Here is a 15,173-nt window from a genome sequence, read left to right as displayed (position 1 = left end):
CATGGAAAATGCTGCAAAGTGAATAAATAAATTGACAAAGAGTATGTGAGGTGTAAAAAAAAGACACAATGAATATAACAAAAATTTAGATTTTATGGGTATGTTAACGCATTGCTGTCGGGCAACAGTTACTGCTGCAGTCCCCCAGAGGTTGTGTGTGTGTGTGTGTGTGTGTGTGTGTGTGTGTGTGTGTGTGTGTGTTTTCTGCACCATTTCAGTGCAGTAATGTGTTCATTGTAAATAAGTATTATAGTAGTTCTGTGGAATGGTACATTACCTTATTTGTTTGAGTTGTAAATATTTGTCATGTATTATTGTTTTTCTGACATGTTCTACATCCTGGAAGACCACCTCACTACAGATCAATTGGAATGAAAGTAAATCTAATATAAAAACACACAACTATTGCAAACAAGGCATATGCATTCTGCAGAAAGTGTGTCAGTGAAAATAGAATTTTGTTCTACCCATTATTTTAGGAGATCTGTTCAGGCAGTCATACTATTTGGGACACTAGACTTCAGGAATAATTGCGAAAAAGAGAAAAATTGGAAATTGTCAACTTTTGAACAAAATATATTAAAGAAACACAAAGTATATATGTCTTAAAAATTTTGAATCTCATCATTTGCTGCAGTGGTCAAAACAACATTAAAAATGGATTATACATCATTGTTTTACCAATTGTGCAGCCCATCCTAATAAAATCACTAGTAACAACGCAATGACAGACCAGTGACAAAATTAACTGTCTGCCCCATGCCATGAGGAATTGTCAGAAGTAAAAGTTTGTCAAAAGCCGCTTGTGCCTCACTCCAGGCAATCAATCAGCAAATGCATTATGTATTGCATGTCAAGTCCCAACCACATCCCCAGAAGAAGAATTATGAGGAACAACCAGACTTGAAAAGAATGAGTAAAAGACTATCTGACCACTTTTCATTGGTCATGGATGGTGATGCCAAAGGGAGGTATATGCTTAATAATAAGGACAGTATAGTTTACATGAGCGAATTGGTAAGGCGCCTGGTAAGCACTCTTATTTCACTTTAGTGAAAAAGTAAGAAAGTATGGTGGGCATAGAAGAAAATGCTTGTAAGGTGTTTCATATATTAAAGCAGACTACAAATGAGTTCGGGATTGATGTCAGGGGCGTAAAACTGATAATACGGCTTAAACCATTGTGTTTGTATCTGGTAGCACAACATTTCAAATCACTTCATGCTCTTTTACTGCTATGTTACCCTCTTGACAGAAAGTATGACTTCAATGGGAAGATGGCTTTCAGGGGAGTAGCCATCTTTGTAGATATACAAACCTGTCCTCATCATACAAAGCACTGTAATAACGTAAGTGCATCATAATATAACTGACTGTGCCCCCTCATGAATAAATTGACCAAGAGACCCCCACTAATCTCTTCACACCCTCCCAGTTCTTTTCTATTTATTTATTTATACATATTCCTTAGGTCCTTTAATGTACGTCAATCGCTAGGGTGTTTAACAACTTTAAGAACATACAAATGTTCTTGCATAGAACATAATAGTCACTTTACAAAAGCAGACATTGGACGTATTTACGTAATATAATATTACATCAGAAAAAATAAGTTATTTTACAGAAACAGTAGTGGGGAACGTACATAATTTAAAACTACAGCAGAAGAAATAAGCAAAGTAACAAGGATTAACACATGTTGTTTAAAACCTGTCAAACGTGCACTGAATATATGTATCCAAATTTTATGCTTCTTAATCAAAAAATTCATCTAATGAATAAAAGGCTTTTTCAGGTAAATGTATCTTCAGTTTATTTTTAAATAATGCTTTGTAACTACATAGGAATTTGATGGAGTTTGGCAGTAAATTAAAAATTTAATCACTGGAGTACTGTACACCTTTCTGCACCCGAGTTAGATTTTTTATCTCACACTGGAGGTCAGTCTTCCTCTTCATGTTGTGATCATGGAACATTTAATTGATTTGATAATGGGATTGGTTGCCAATCATGAAACGCATAAACAAATATATTGGGGTGTAATAATAAGTACACCAAGCTTCTTGAACAGATTACGGCAGGAGGTTCTTGGGTGTGCACATTATTCAGACCACCTTTTTCTGTTCCAAGATTTTTTTTTTAATTTTTTTTTTATGAAGGTGAATTTCCCAAGAAAATAATTCCATAGCACATGACTGAGTGGAAGTACCCAAAATAAATAGATTTTGTGACACTGACATCTCAGATTTGTGAGATTGTCCTAATGGCAAAAGTAGTGGAGGACAAACATTTTATGGTTTCGGGAATATGATGTACTCTGCTGACCCTACTGTCTACGAGGAGACGTGCGAATTTGTTACAATGTACTCTTTGTATTTGCTGACTGTATGTAAAATAGGAATCTGTTGTGGGACTTCATGAGCGAAGATGAAGTGTTTAGTGGCTTTACTCTGAACCAAATTAAGAGTTCTGAAAGTAATTGATTGGCTTTAGCTTCTATGTCAGTGAACTGTTTATCGGGTATCACAATGCTAGTAACATCGGCAAACATAATAAACTTGCATGTTGTGTATGACAAAGGTAGGTCATTTATATAAATCAGGGACAGTAGTGAACTGAGGGCTGATCCCTGAGGGACTTCATGGAATACAGTGCCCCAGTTAGACTCCACCTTCTGCCCCGATGTGCTGCTCTTATCAGGAACTAACATTTCCTTCCTATCATTCAAATAGGATGGAATGACATTTGCCATATTGAAGCCACTCCATAAGAATGGAGACACAAAAAGTCACTGTCTACTGTCCCACCTCTCTTTTGGCCATTTTTGCAAAAGTTTGTGAAAAATTACTGCATTCCAGAATTGTGAGGCACTTTGAAAATTTTAACATCATCAGTGATAGTTGGCTTTCCAAAAAGATATGTCAACTACTGAAGTAATATTTTCATTCACAGGTCACATATTGAAATGCCTTCATAAAAAAGTGAAGCCAGTCAGGATCTCTCTAAGACTTTCAATTGTGTTGATCACAAAATATTGGTTGACAGGTCACTATGGCATCAAAGGGGCAGTGCAGTAGGAAACTGGCTACGTAGCCAGTTTCCCACTGCCTCTCTAATACCATAGTGGCTTGCTTTGTCGACCAGTATTTTGTGATCCACACAACCGAAAGCCTTAGAGAGATCCTGACTGGCTTCATTTTTTTATGAAGGCATTTCAATATGTCGGCTGTGAATGAAAATATTACTTCAATAGTTGACATATCTTTTCGGCAAAGGTCCCAAGTTTGAGTCTCGGTCCGGCACACAGGTTTAATTTGCCAGGAAGTTTCATATCAGCACACTCTCCGCTGCAGAGTGAAAATCTCATTCCAGTATTTTATTAATGGTGATACTGCCCTGATTTCCTTGGTCTGCAAATATGTTGTCTATTAGGATGCTTGAATTAGAAGTTAACTCTGATGGAAAAGTTGACCACTGGGACAAGGTTGTAGCTGTACATAAAATTTTCCAGATCTGAGTTCCCACTACTGTGTGTTAGGAAGTTGATATTGAAATCTCCAAGTACTATGACATAGATGAAGCGAGAGCGAGTCAAACTGCTTCAAAAAGAGGTCAAGATTGCCTGAGGGTGCCCTATATACTGCTACAATTAAGAGGATAGAATTACAGAATACTCAATGGCACATGCTTCAAAATATTGCTCTAAACAAACATCGTCATGGAGATTTTGATAGACACCGTATGCTATGGGTCCCTTTACCACTGGACTCTGCATTATTTTGCGTCTTTCCTGAAGATCAGTGATGTTGGTGTCTATGGTCCTGTGATTATCAGGTTGACGGGTTCCATGTGGAAGCAGATGTACCCAGCAACTGTATTTATTTAATGTAGTAAAGGCTACAGCAATCAGTGACAAATAATGTGTATTGCAAATCCAATTTTGATCGCTGTGTGGACCTCTTCAGTGCGGTAAAAGTAAGTTAAAACATTAAAACCATGTGTATATGCACATAATCCCAATTAGACTATTCGTGTCAAAGGTTGAATGTGAATTTTACTTTAACCAAGCTATAGCTGCTACCAAGATTTGACTTACGTAAATTTCCAGCATATATTAATGTGTTTCTAAGGTAGTTGTCTCATCTTTATTTCATCATTGATCTGTCAACCAAAGTGTTATGGATTTTTAACTGTATTTATGTTATTTTATTTGTATCATAACAGCAGAGTTTATGCTTCAGACTGCAAACTTCAGATTACTTACATTGTTGTGTAGAAAACGTCCTTGAACCTTAGCCCATTACTTGTAAACTAAACTGGGGTGACTTCATGTCTTTGCAGTTGTATTATGTTGGCTCCTGCCTTTTACAGCAGATCTACACAGGCTTTGTGTTCAAAACTGAGTTGACAGTTTCATACCCATTATTGTAACTCAAACAGTACATTCATGTTTATGTTTGTTACCAATGTGATCTATCATTTATTTAAAGGAAGACCGTCTGCAGCACATGAAAGAAGCACTGAATGCTGTGAAAAGCAAGTTGAATGATTACAATCTGGGGGACTGGCACAAGCACACTAGGGCTATGAACATGGCAGCATATATTCTTAAAGCTGTTAAGAATCGATGCCAGGCAGAATTTGTTACACAGGTATATTGCTTTCTTATTATAGCTGTTTGTTTGCACAAGAAATTTAGATGTCCATCATCACATTTGCTAGTTAAATGCAATGTAATGATTTAAGTATTTTAGGGGCTTCTGTGACAGTTTTAATTTTGGTGCTGTACAGAATTAGTGTATAGTTTACTGTTTGGTACCAAGCCAAACAAATATAAAATTTTGAGTAGTAGTAATTTAAGAAAAGTTTGTTGATGACCTAATGGGGTTTGTGTCATTTGCCTCTCAGTGTTTTACCTGTTTACATGTTTTTGATTAGAAACTGTGACGAGTTTATAAAAGTAAAGGAGTACTTCGTGAATTCCTTCTATAGTGTCTTTCAAACACAACTATTACTATTTTTACCCATCTGCGAGGCCGTGCAGAAAAGTAATACCTTCGAATTTTTATGTGAAAACTCTTAAAGCTTTTTGAATAAAATGAATGTTATTAACATTCTAAATTTTTATTGTTCATGTCTGCATACTTGCGACCCTCTGCTGCTGGAGGACTCTGAATTGTTGTGTGTAACATGGCAGTATGTAACATAACTGTATATGTGCCTGAGAAACAGCATGCTGTAATTGAGTTCCGCATTTGAAGAATTCGTTCACATGTGGAGTAATCGTTGTGACGTCTTCAACATTCCGACACGTTGGGTTCACTGTCATCAGTCATCCTCCATGTAATCCTGACTTTGGCCCATTTAATTCTCATCTGTTTCCAAACTTGAAGAACACATTCAAGGACTGCACTTTGATAGTGATGAAGCATGAAGCAGTGCAAGCAGAGGTGAGGTTGTGGCTATGGCAACAGAGTGAAACATTCTACAGTGACGGTAATAGCTAGCTGGTCTCTTGACTGGAAAATGTGCCCATTGCCAGGCAGACTATGTTGAGAAATAAATATGTAGATATGGAGAGTAAAGGTGCAGAATGTGAATAAAGTTTGTTTTATTTAAAAAGCTCTAAGAGTTTTCACATAAAAAATTTGGAGACATTAGTTTCCAGCTCACCATCCTACATTACCACCTATATAGTATGCAACTCTGAGTGTTCCAATTTCTTTTATGAACATTTAATAAGCCATGATAAAAAGTAGGAAATGTAGAGTTGTTACAGGAGAGTTGTTATGTATTTCTTTGGAGTACTTGCAACAAAGATTGTTATCTTATTTTGAATAGTAAGGACTAAAGCTGTTTAAGAGTGCTATTGTATGTCCAAAGTAAGACACAAGAACTCAAATGTATCTTATATAAAATTTCTTGCTCTAATGAGATTGTTCTTTGCCACTGTCAAAGGGAGATATTTTACTCATGTTTGCCTTCCTAATTACCTGAACATGGCTACTCATTGGAGACCTTAGTTGATATGTCAAACACTCTGTGATAATAATGTTTCCCACAGCTGTCCTTTGTTAATATGCTGAGAAATGGTAAATTGCCCTGGGGAGCCAGTCTTATCTATTAATTTTGTGCTCTGTCAGGCTTTCTGTGTAGTTTTTCTTAAAGATTTGTTTATGACAGAGGAATTACATATTTTTATATAATCAGCTTCAGAGTTTATAAACCTAACTTGCATGTTTATGTACCGTATTTTTGTATCTGGTTCATAATTATTTTGCCTATTGGGTGCAGCCATTGCTTGGCTGCCTCAATCACAGCCTCATCTTTCATCAGTGCCATAAACCAATAATTTGCAGATCATTCTTCAGTGCACATGGAATTAATGAGGTGGAGAAATATTAGCAGTTTTCAACATATGTTCTGATTACTTTTTCTAATATAGCACATACAGGGGATTGACAAAATAGCGTTAACACCTGTATGTACTTGGGAATGGTTTGTTAATAAGGGGTTGTACATCTATTTGCGTGTACTACAGCTGCAATTATTCATGGAATACTAGCGTATAATGATTATAAAGTCTTCAGTGGAATGGTATGCCACTCTTCGATCAGAACCTCTTCTAACTCCTGTAGCGACAAGGGAGGCGGAAATCTGCTCCAGAGTCGACGCGAGCACCACAAGGGTTTGATCATGTTCAAGTGCGGGGACTGTGCTGGCCACGGCAGACCCTGCAGTTCAGCTGCCTCATACCGTGATTGTACTGTCCTGGCTGTGTGAATGGGGGCTTTATCATCCTGAAATATGACATCATTGTTGGGAACAATATTTGAATCATGGGGTGCACCTGATCACCTAAAATGTTTACATAATCACTGGCTGTAACACAGCCTTTGAGGGTAATGATGGGACCAGCAGAATACCGTGATATGGCTGCCCATACCATCACACTTCCACCTACATGCTTAACCGTTGAAATCAAGCGATCAGGATTGTAGGCTTCTTTTGCCATTCTCGAGATGTAAACCTGGCCTGATGTTTGAAGTAACGAAAATGTTGACTACCCAGACCATAAGACATGTTTCCACTGATCAGCCATCCAGGATTTATTCTGATGACACCATGTTTCATGCTTCTTTGCATTGGTTGTCATCTCAGATGGTTTTGGAATAGCAGCTCGTCCATGAATGAGCTAAGCAGTCACTTTAGCCACCATAGTTTTGTGTTGTTTTGACACAATTTGTATTATCATATGACAATCTCTGTCATTTAGTTTTGATTTGCGCCCACTGTTACATTTACACGATGACATCTTTCCACGTTTTGTGTAGCCTGTCATGATTGTTGAAACAACAGTTGCTTGTGAAACATTGAATAAGTTGGCTGTATTGGTTACTGATGCTCCAGCTGATCGGGCCCCCACAATCTGCCCTCTTTGGAACTCTGTTAGATCTTCCATTGTACGTTGAACTTGGCCTCTAAATGCAAATACGCAGTATGCATTCCTCGTGAACAACCTACACTGATGCCTAGTTGTACTGAACACATACTGTCCAGTGCGACACGTGCCTTACTTGCGTTGTTGACCGCCAAACATAACCATCCCATTACTACCACTATTCACATTATTTTGCCTATCCTCTGTAAATAATCAGTATGAAGAAGTTTTGGTTATGGAACAAAGGTTTGCCCTTCTCTCATTGTCAAGATGTGTCCCATTAATCCTTTTGTGGGCTGTGGGAAACATGCTTTTCACTTCAAGAAAGTTGGGGCAGGCACTGCGGCATATGTTGTTCCAACCTATTTATGGTGCTACCACCTTATGAACATTACAGGGTACCATTTGCAATCTGAAGATCCCACTATTTTAGCTGTATGATATCATAGGAGCATTGTTTCACCAAGTGTTGGTCTGTAAAGGAGCTTCTGAGTGCCATTATCATGACATTTTGTGTGTTTCTTCTCAGCTCTTTAGTCTAAGGTTGTTTTGATTTTTTTTTGTGGTATTTTATTATTTGGTGTCCCCTGTTGTAAAATGTGTTTTATTTTCAGTACTTGATTTTTATGGCAGGGAGTATCCATCCCACTACCTTTTTGGTAACATTTTTTTTTCACATCTCTAGAACGAATGTTTATCTATTTTGGTACATTTATTTGAGATATTTAACTCGATAGATTTCAGAAATAATACACAGATCAATATATTATTAAATAATTTCACATTTATTGTACCAAACTAAACCTTGCTTACCTTGAATTTATCGTCCATTCTTTATCTTTTGCATTCCTTTCCTTTCGAGTGGCTCATTCTCTAGATCTCTACAATCCTAAACATGTTGAAGAAATTTATAGTCTATTTGTTTCATTGCATTAAAAAAGTGATTCGGAAACAGGAGATGAAGCTGCCATCAATGAACTGAATGTTTAAGATCACGCATTCACTGGTGATTCAAATTCTATTTTTCTGGAGCAAGACACCTGGTGAGAACATGACACTGAATCATTTGTGCTTCTTACAACTGCGAGTAGCGATACATTGGTAAATGAAAATGAGGAAGAATGGAGCACAGACTGTTCTTACTTTGATAATTTGAAGAATATTTACAAGCAAGAAGGAAAGATATATCAAAATTGTAAATAAAGAAACTTGTGTATAAAGCAAAATCATAGTAGCAGAAGCCGACCAAAAACCGTGGTGAACAAAACTATTTATTAAAATTTTTATAGAATTCTTCACTGTAATGGGCAATCAACAACTTCCTGCTTGCTTTATTTTTTTAAGTTTTGAGAGTATGAGGATGGTTTGATGTTTGTAAATTTGAATGAAAGAATGAAACATTTTTTGCACCATTGTAGTTGGTGAGCATGATTTTGCAAGGATCATATAAAGAATTTCAACAATATACAGCATACAGTTCATTGTCAACAGCCATCTGGATTGGTCAGTGTGTTGACTGCGAGTGAAAATGGAGAAAACTTTGTTTACATGCTGTTATTAAACATTTTCGTACAATCATTGAAGTCCATTTACTTGTGAGTTACTGAATTTAAATGTGTTCGGACAAGCACCAAAGGCGAAGTGCGCTCTGGCCATCCAATTGAGCTCACCACAAAGGAAACCATTGACAAAGTGAGTGCATAATGTCCTGCATGTAGAACTGGTTATGAAGAAGCTGGGTGCAAGATGGGTGTCACGACTGCTCACAGTTGACCAAAAATGCATCCGGTACAAGTTTTCAACACAGTGTCTGGCAATGTTTAATTGTGATGTGCAAGATCTTTTGTACTGATTTGTGACTGATCATGAAACCTGGATCCATCATTACACACCAGTCAAACCAGCAGTGAAAACAATGGACAAAGGCTGGCGAAAGTGCACCGAAGAAGGCAGAGACCATTTTGTCGGCTGGTAAGGTGATGGCCATTGTTTTTTGGTGTTCCCAAGGAACAGTTCTCATGGATTAGTTGGAGAAAGGTAGAACCACAACTGGGCTCTATTTGATTTCATTGTTGGATTGTTTGAATGTAACTTTGGTTGAAGAAAGACCAAGATCGGCCCACAAAAATGTGGTCTTTCATTAGGATAATCCACTGTCCCACAAATCAGCAATAACAGTGGTGAAAGTGCATGAATTGGGCTTTGATTTTGTTTTCATATACCCTACTCATTAGACTTCCTGTTCCCTAACTTGGAACTTTGGCTTGCTGGAAGGAAATTTTCATCAGGTGAGAAAGTGGTAATTGCAGTGAACGAGTATTTTGCCGAGTTTGATGGAACCTTTTTTCCGATGCAGTGAAGAAGCTGGAGGATCGCTGGACCAATTGTATATCCCTCAAAGGAGAAATGAGGTGAGTCGTTTACAAAATAAACATTTTTCTTATTTTTGCCCGTACTTACCAAACCACACTTATAGATGAGTTGCTGATTCAATGACAAGGCAAAGGTTTAAAAAGTTTGTAGAGAATATTCATGCAATATCAATGTAACTGCGAAGTGTAGAAATCATGAAGAATATGACAAATTGCATAAACTGCGGCCATAGATTGAAAAGCTTTTGCAGAACTATAAGAACAGCTGTGTTCCCTCATCATCTATGTAAGTAGATGAATTGATGATTCCTGTCAAAAGAGGATCATCAAAGAAATGATATGTGCTAATAAAGATATTAAAATGAGGCTACAAAGTTTGGTGATTGTCAGTGCACTCAATCAATATGTAAAGAACCTTGTTGCTTTCATCGACAGGTGTAAAACAAATAGCGACATGACAGTGTGTAAAGTGGTTGTGGTGCAACTAATGAAGAAAATACACAATAAATATTTGATTGATTTGCTTACCTCTGTGAAATTAATGTCAACACTTTTGAAGAAGGGTGTGTGTATGTGTGGAACTGTCAAGATCATTAGGAAAGGTTTACTCTCAATTATGGAGAGAAATGTCATACTGACAAGAGGCGAACCCCAGTTTCAGATGAAAGGAGCTGCAGAGTGGAGGGAAACTGTCCAGTCACTTCTGTGTCCTCTAAAAATGGCCTAAGAGAAACTTCATTGCTGAAGAGGAAGTACAGGAATGGAAAGATTGTACTAGTACAGGGATTTCCTGCCCTGATGGTGTGCCAGGATAGCAAAATAATGGATGGAATCAATAAATTTGGACAACTACGAAAATATATGCTCGTGGGAGACACACTGTTTAAGGGTGCCACTAAATATTTTATTTCCTGGTGGATGTTACCATAGAAACAACTCTATACTATGAAAAATAAACGAAAAGTAAGTGGACAGCATGATCAGCTCATGTACAGAATTTGTCTAGCCAGGCAACTAATTGCTATTATCCCATCAAGGGAAAGATGAGCCAGAAATCTGTTTTTCTGGCAAAAGAGGTAGAGTATATGAAGATGTTAGTCTAATGGCTGTAGGGGAACACAAACCTATTTTAGGTGAAATGTACAGGAGGTGGCAAATTGTAGTACCGAAGCAGCAGAAAAGCACACTTGTGTTTGTACATGCTGTCGAATACTACTTTGCATAGACTCATGTTCTAGAAAATTTCACAGCAAGTAAGCGTGAATAAATGACTGTAACAAAACAAGCAAATTTGTCCAATAAATTTAAAATGTATTGAAAATGTTGCTTTTATCGTTTAACTCGTAATTATGGCAGAAGGGAATAATATTTTGCATCTCATTGCATGGCCTCCCTTTTACAGTCGCAGAAAATTTGACATTCCGTATGATTAATATATGTATTTATTAACTACTATATGCTTCTTTAATTAAAAATAATTGCTCAATAATTTTGCCAACGAAAAGGTTAATTGACTTTGTGAGTCAAAGAATACTGTGAAAATAAATTTTCCTGGTGTTGGAATAGTTTGGTAATTGTGAGAGGGTAGCTGTATATAGTGTATATACTGCATTGCATGCTCTATTGCTTGCTTTACAATTCATCCTCTTTTGATCATATTTCAACTCATGTGCATCTGCACTTTCCTTAAATCAATTAATGTGAATTCCATGCTATTTTGTAAAGAATATGGGTGATTTCTTCCTTCATCCATATCCTGTATAACTTTGTGCTCTGTGTCAAATGATTTTGTTGCCAGTGATATTAACCCTAGTCCTTGTTCGTTCAACTGTCACTGTACAATACGGAAAAATATCACCTCCCATTTGTATAGCACGTGTTTCAAAATAAGAGCCATTTGGTGACATTTATGAACCACCAAGTGTTTGTTTTCATACCAACACTGCTACCAGACAGATTATTACATTAACAGATCTAAGACTTAAATTGGAAGGACTAAACAACATTTTCAGTGCATGACTATTGGATTATCCATGATGAACACCATGCTCTAGTGGCTTTCACAGCCTTTGTTTAAACTCTTGATGAGTGGCTTGCAGTTGTTCATGTATTCGTTTATTAAATGACATTGTATGTCAGCTCTGAAATGTACGGAAATTACAAAATACTATTGTATGTGTGTGTAGATGAATATTTCACTATGTTTGTATTGTTGTTGCACATCACTCCCTGCATATGAAGACTGGACATAATCTGTCAGTACAGTTCTTGTTCTTAGGTGTGAATTCCCAGTTTTTCTCCCAGGGAAATAGGTGATCTGATTTTTTACTCTATAATTCTCAATTTAATTTATTGCTGAAGAAAAGCAGGTAAATGGTACAAAATGTGAAGAAATTTTTGAGGACCATAGTTTCAAATATAAATCATTCAAAATAATGAAATGAACAGATTTAATTGCATTTGAAAGAGACTGAACATGTTCATAAGTTATTTGTTAATTTCTTGTAGGCATGGTGCAAATTTTATGAAATTGTGGCTACTTATGATTTGGTTCCCGAGTCAGCCAACACTGATGGCTTTTTTAACTCCTTGCACCTTTGTGAAGCCCCTGGTGCTTTTATAGCAGCATTGAACCACTATCTGAAGCTGAACAAAGATCTCAATGTAAGTATAATACATCATTTCTGTGTAATAGGAGTCGGTGTATTGGTGCACGTTACTAGGTTTTAGAGATTAATATTTAGTGAGTAACCAGTAGATGCAACACTTCTCACACAATATTGAAATTGATTATAATAGAGGGAAACATTCCACGTAGGAAAAATATATCTAAAAACAAAGATGATGTGACTTACCAAATGAAAGTGCTGGCAGGTCGACAGACACACAAACAAACACAAACATACACACAAAATTCAAGCTTTCAACAGTTTGTTGCGAAAGCTTGAATTTTGTGTGTATGTTTGTGTTTGTTTGTGTGTCTGTCGACCTGCCAGCACTTTCATTTGGTAAGTCACATCATCTTTGTTTTTAGAAATATTGAAATTGATAATGATATAAGTAACAATTTTAAAATGCATTTACAATTTGATGAAAAAAGATAATTACACTTAGGAAAAAACCATTGTCTGGTTGTTTATGTACAACCAACAACTAACAGTAGTAGATAATTTTGATAGAGAAAGCAAAAAACTAAAACGGAGTTTTTTCAAATGTTACCGTTATACAGTAGCATGACACATTTCTTTCCAGTACTTTCTTACTGTTCACAAAATCATTGTTTTTTGTCTTCCATCTGACTCTGCGTACTTCATATAACACTTGGTCACAGTCAGTTGCAAAAATGCGTTATTCGCAAAAATAAATAATTTCAACAGTGAGTGACGCCGTCCTTCCAGAAGGATGTCAGGGTTATCTGTGTTAATTTCCTTCCCCCCATGAACCGTGGACCTTGCAGTTGGTGGGGAGGCTTGCGTGCCTCAGCGATACAGATAGCTGTACCATAGGTGCAACCACAACGGAGGGGTACCTGTTGAGAGGCCAGACAAACATGTGGTTCCTGAAGAGGGGCAGCAGCCTTTTCAGTAGTTGCAGGGGCAACAGTCTGGATGATTGACTGATCTGGCCTTGTAACACTTATCAGAACGGTCTTACTGTGCTGCTACTGCGAACGGGTGAAAGCAAGGGGAAACTACAGCCGTAATTTTTCTCGAGGGCATGTAGCTTTACTGTATGCTTAAATGATGATGGCGTCCTCTTGGGGAAAATATTCCAGAGGTAAAATAGTCCCCCATCCGGATCTCCGGGCGGGGACTACTCTAGAGGACGTTGTTATCAAGAGAAAGAAAACTGGCGTTCTACGGATCGGAGCGTGGAATGTCAGATCCCTTAATCGGGCAGGTAGGTTAGAAAATTTAAAAAGGGAAATGGATAGGTTAAAGTTAGATATAGTGGGAATTAGTGAAGTTCGGTGGCGGGAGGAACAAGACTTTTGGTCAGGTGAATACAGGGTTATAAATACAAAATCAAATAGGGGTAATGCAGGAGTTGGTTTAATAATGAATAAAAAAATAGGAGTGCGGGTAAGCTACTACAAACAGCATAGTGAACGCATTATTGTGGCCAAGATAGACACGCAGCCCATACCTACTACAGTAGTACAAGTATATATGCCAACTAGCTCTGCCGATGACGAAGAAATTGAAGAAATGTATGATGAAATAAAAGAAATTATTCAGATAGTGACGGGAGACGAAAATTTAATTGTCATGGGTGACTGGAATTCGGTAGTAGGAAAAAGGAGAGAAGGAAACGTAGTAGGTGACTATGGATTGGGGGTAAGAAATGAAAGAGGAAGCCGCCTGGTAGAATTTTGCACAGAGCACAACTTAATCATAGCTAACACTTGATTCAAGAATCATAAAAGAAGGTTGTATACATGGAAGAATCCTGGAGATACTGACAGGTTTCAGATAGATTATATAATGGTAAGACAGAGATTTAGGAACCAGGTTTTAAATTGTAAGACATTTCCAGGGGCAGATGTGGACTCTGACCACAATCTATTGCTTATGAACTGTAGATTAAAACTGAAGAAACTGCAAAAAGTTGGGAATTTAAGAAGATGGGACCTGGATAAACTGACTAAACCAGAGGTTGTAGAGAGTTTCAGGGAGAGCATAAGGGAACAATTGACAGGAATGGGGGAAAGAAATACAGTAGAAGAAGAATGGGTAGCTTTGAGGGATGAAATAGTGAAGGCAGCAGAGGATCAAGTAGGTAAAAAGACGAGGGCTAGTAGAAACCCTTGGGTAACTGAAGAAATATTGAATTTAATTGATGAAAGGAGAAAATATAAAAATGCAGTAAATGAAGCAGGCAAAAAGGAATACAAACGTCTCAAAAATGAGATCGACAGGAAGTGCAAAATAGCTAAGCAGGGATGGCTAGAGGACAAATGTAAGGATGTAGAGGCTTATCTCACTAGGGGTAAGATAGATACTGCCTACAGGAAAATTAAAGAGACCTTTGGAGAAAAGAGAACCACTTGTATAAATATCAAGAACTCAGATGGAAACCCAGTTCTAAACAAAGAAGGGAAAGCAGAAAGGTGGAAGGAGTATATAGAGGGTCTATACAAGGGTAATGTACTTGAGGACAATATTATGGAAATGGAAGATGATGTAGATGAAGATGAAATGGGGGATATGATTCTGCGTGAAGAGTTTGACAGAGCACTGAAAGACCTGAGTCAAAACAAGGCCCCGGGAGTAGACAACATTCCCTTAGAACTACTGACAGCCTTGGGAGAGCCAGTCCTGACAAAACTCTACCATCTGGTGAGCAAGATATATGAGACA

At 37.4% G+C, this 15,173-nt stretch overlaps 1 protein-coding gene across 7 annotated transcripts in view; it reads left to right on the top strand.

The window, feature by feature from the left end:
- Nucleotides 1-15,173, top strand: part of LOC124615425 (cap-specific mRNA (nucleoside-2'-O-)-methyltransferase 2) — a 310,465-nt gene that overhangs the window by 92,986 nt on the left and 202,306 nt on the right. For all 7 annotated transcript variants that reach the window (XM_047143304.1, XM_047143300.1, XM_047143301.1 and 4 more), the window contains 2 exons: nt 4,491-4,652; nt 12,322-12,477. In XM_047143304.1, coding sequence (XP_046999260.1) covers nt 4,491-4,652; nt 12,322-12,477 — 318 coding nt within the window. The remainder of the gene's footprint in view (nt 1-4,490; nt 4,653-12,321; nt 12,478-15,173) is intronic.

Source organism: Schistocerca americana, chromosome 5 (assembly GCF_021461395.2).
Source record: "Schistocerca americana isolate TAMUIC-IGC-003095 chromosome 5, iqSchAmer2.1, whole genome shotgun sequence".
Taxonomy (NCBI): Eukaryota; Metazoa; Arthropoda; class Insecta; order Orthoptera; family Acrididae; genus Schistocerca; species Schistocerca americana.
The sequence above is the reverse complement of the archived record's forward strand: the minus strand, read 5'-3'. Positions and strand labels throughout refer to the sequence as shown.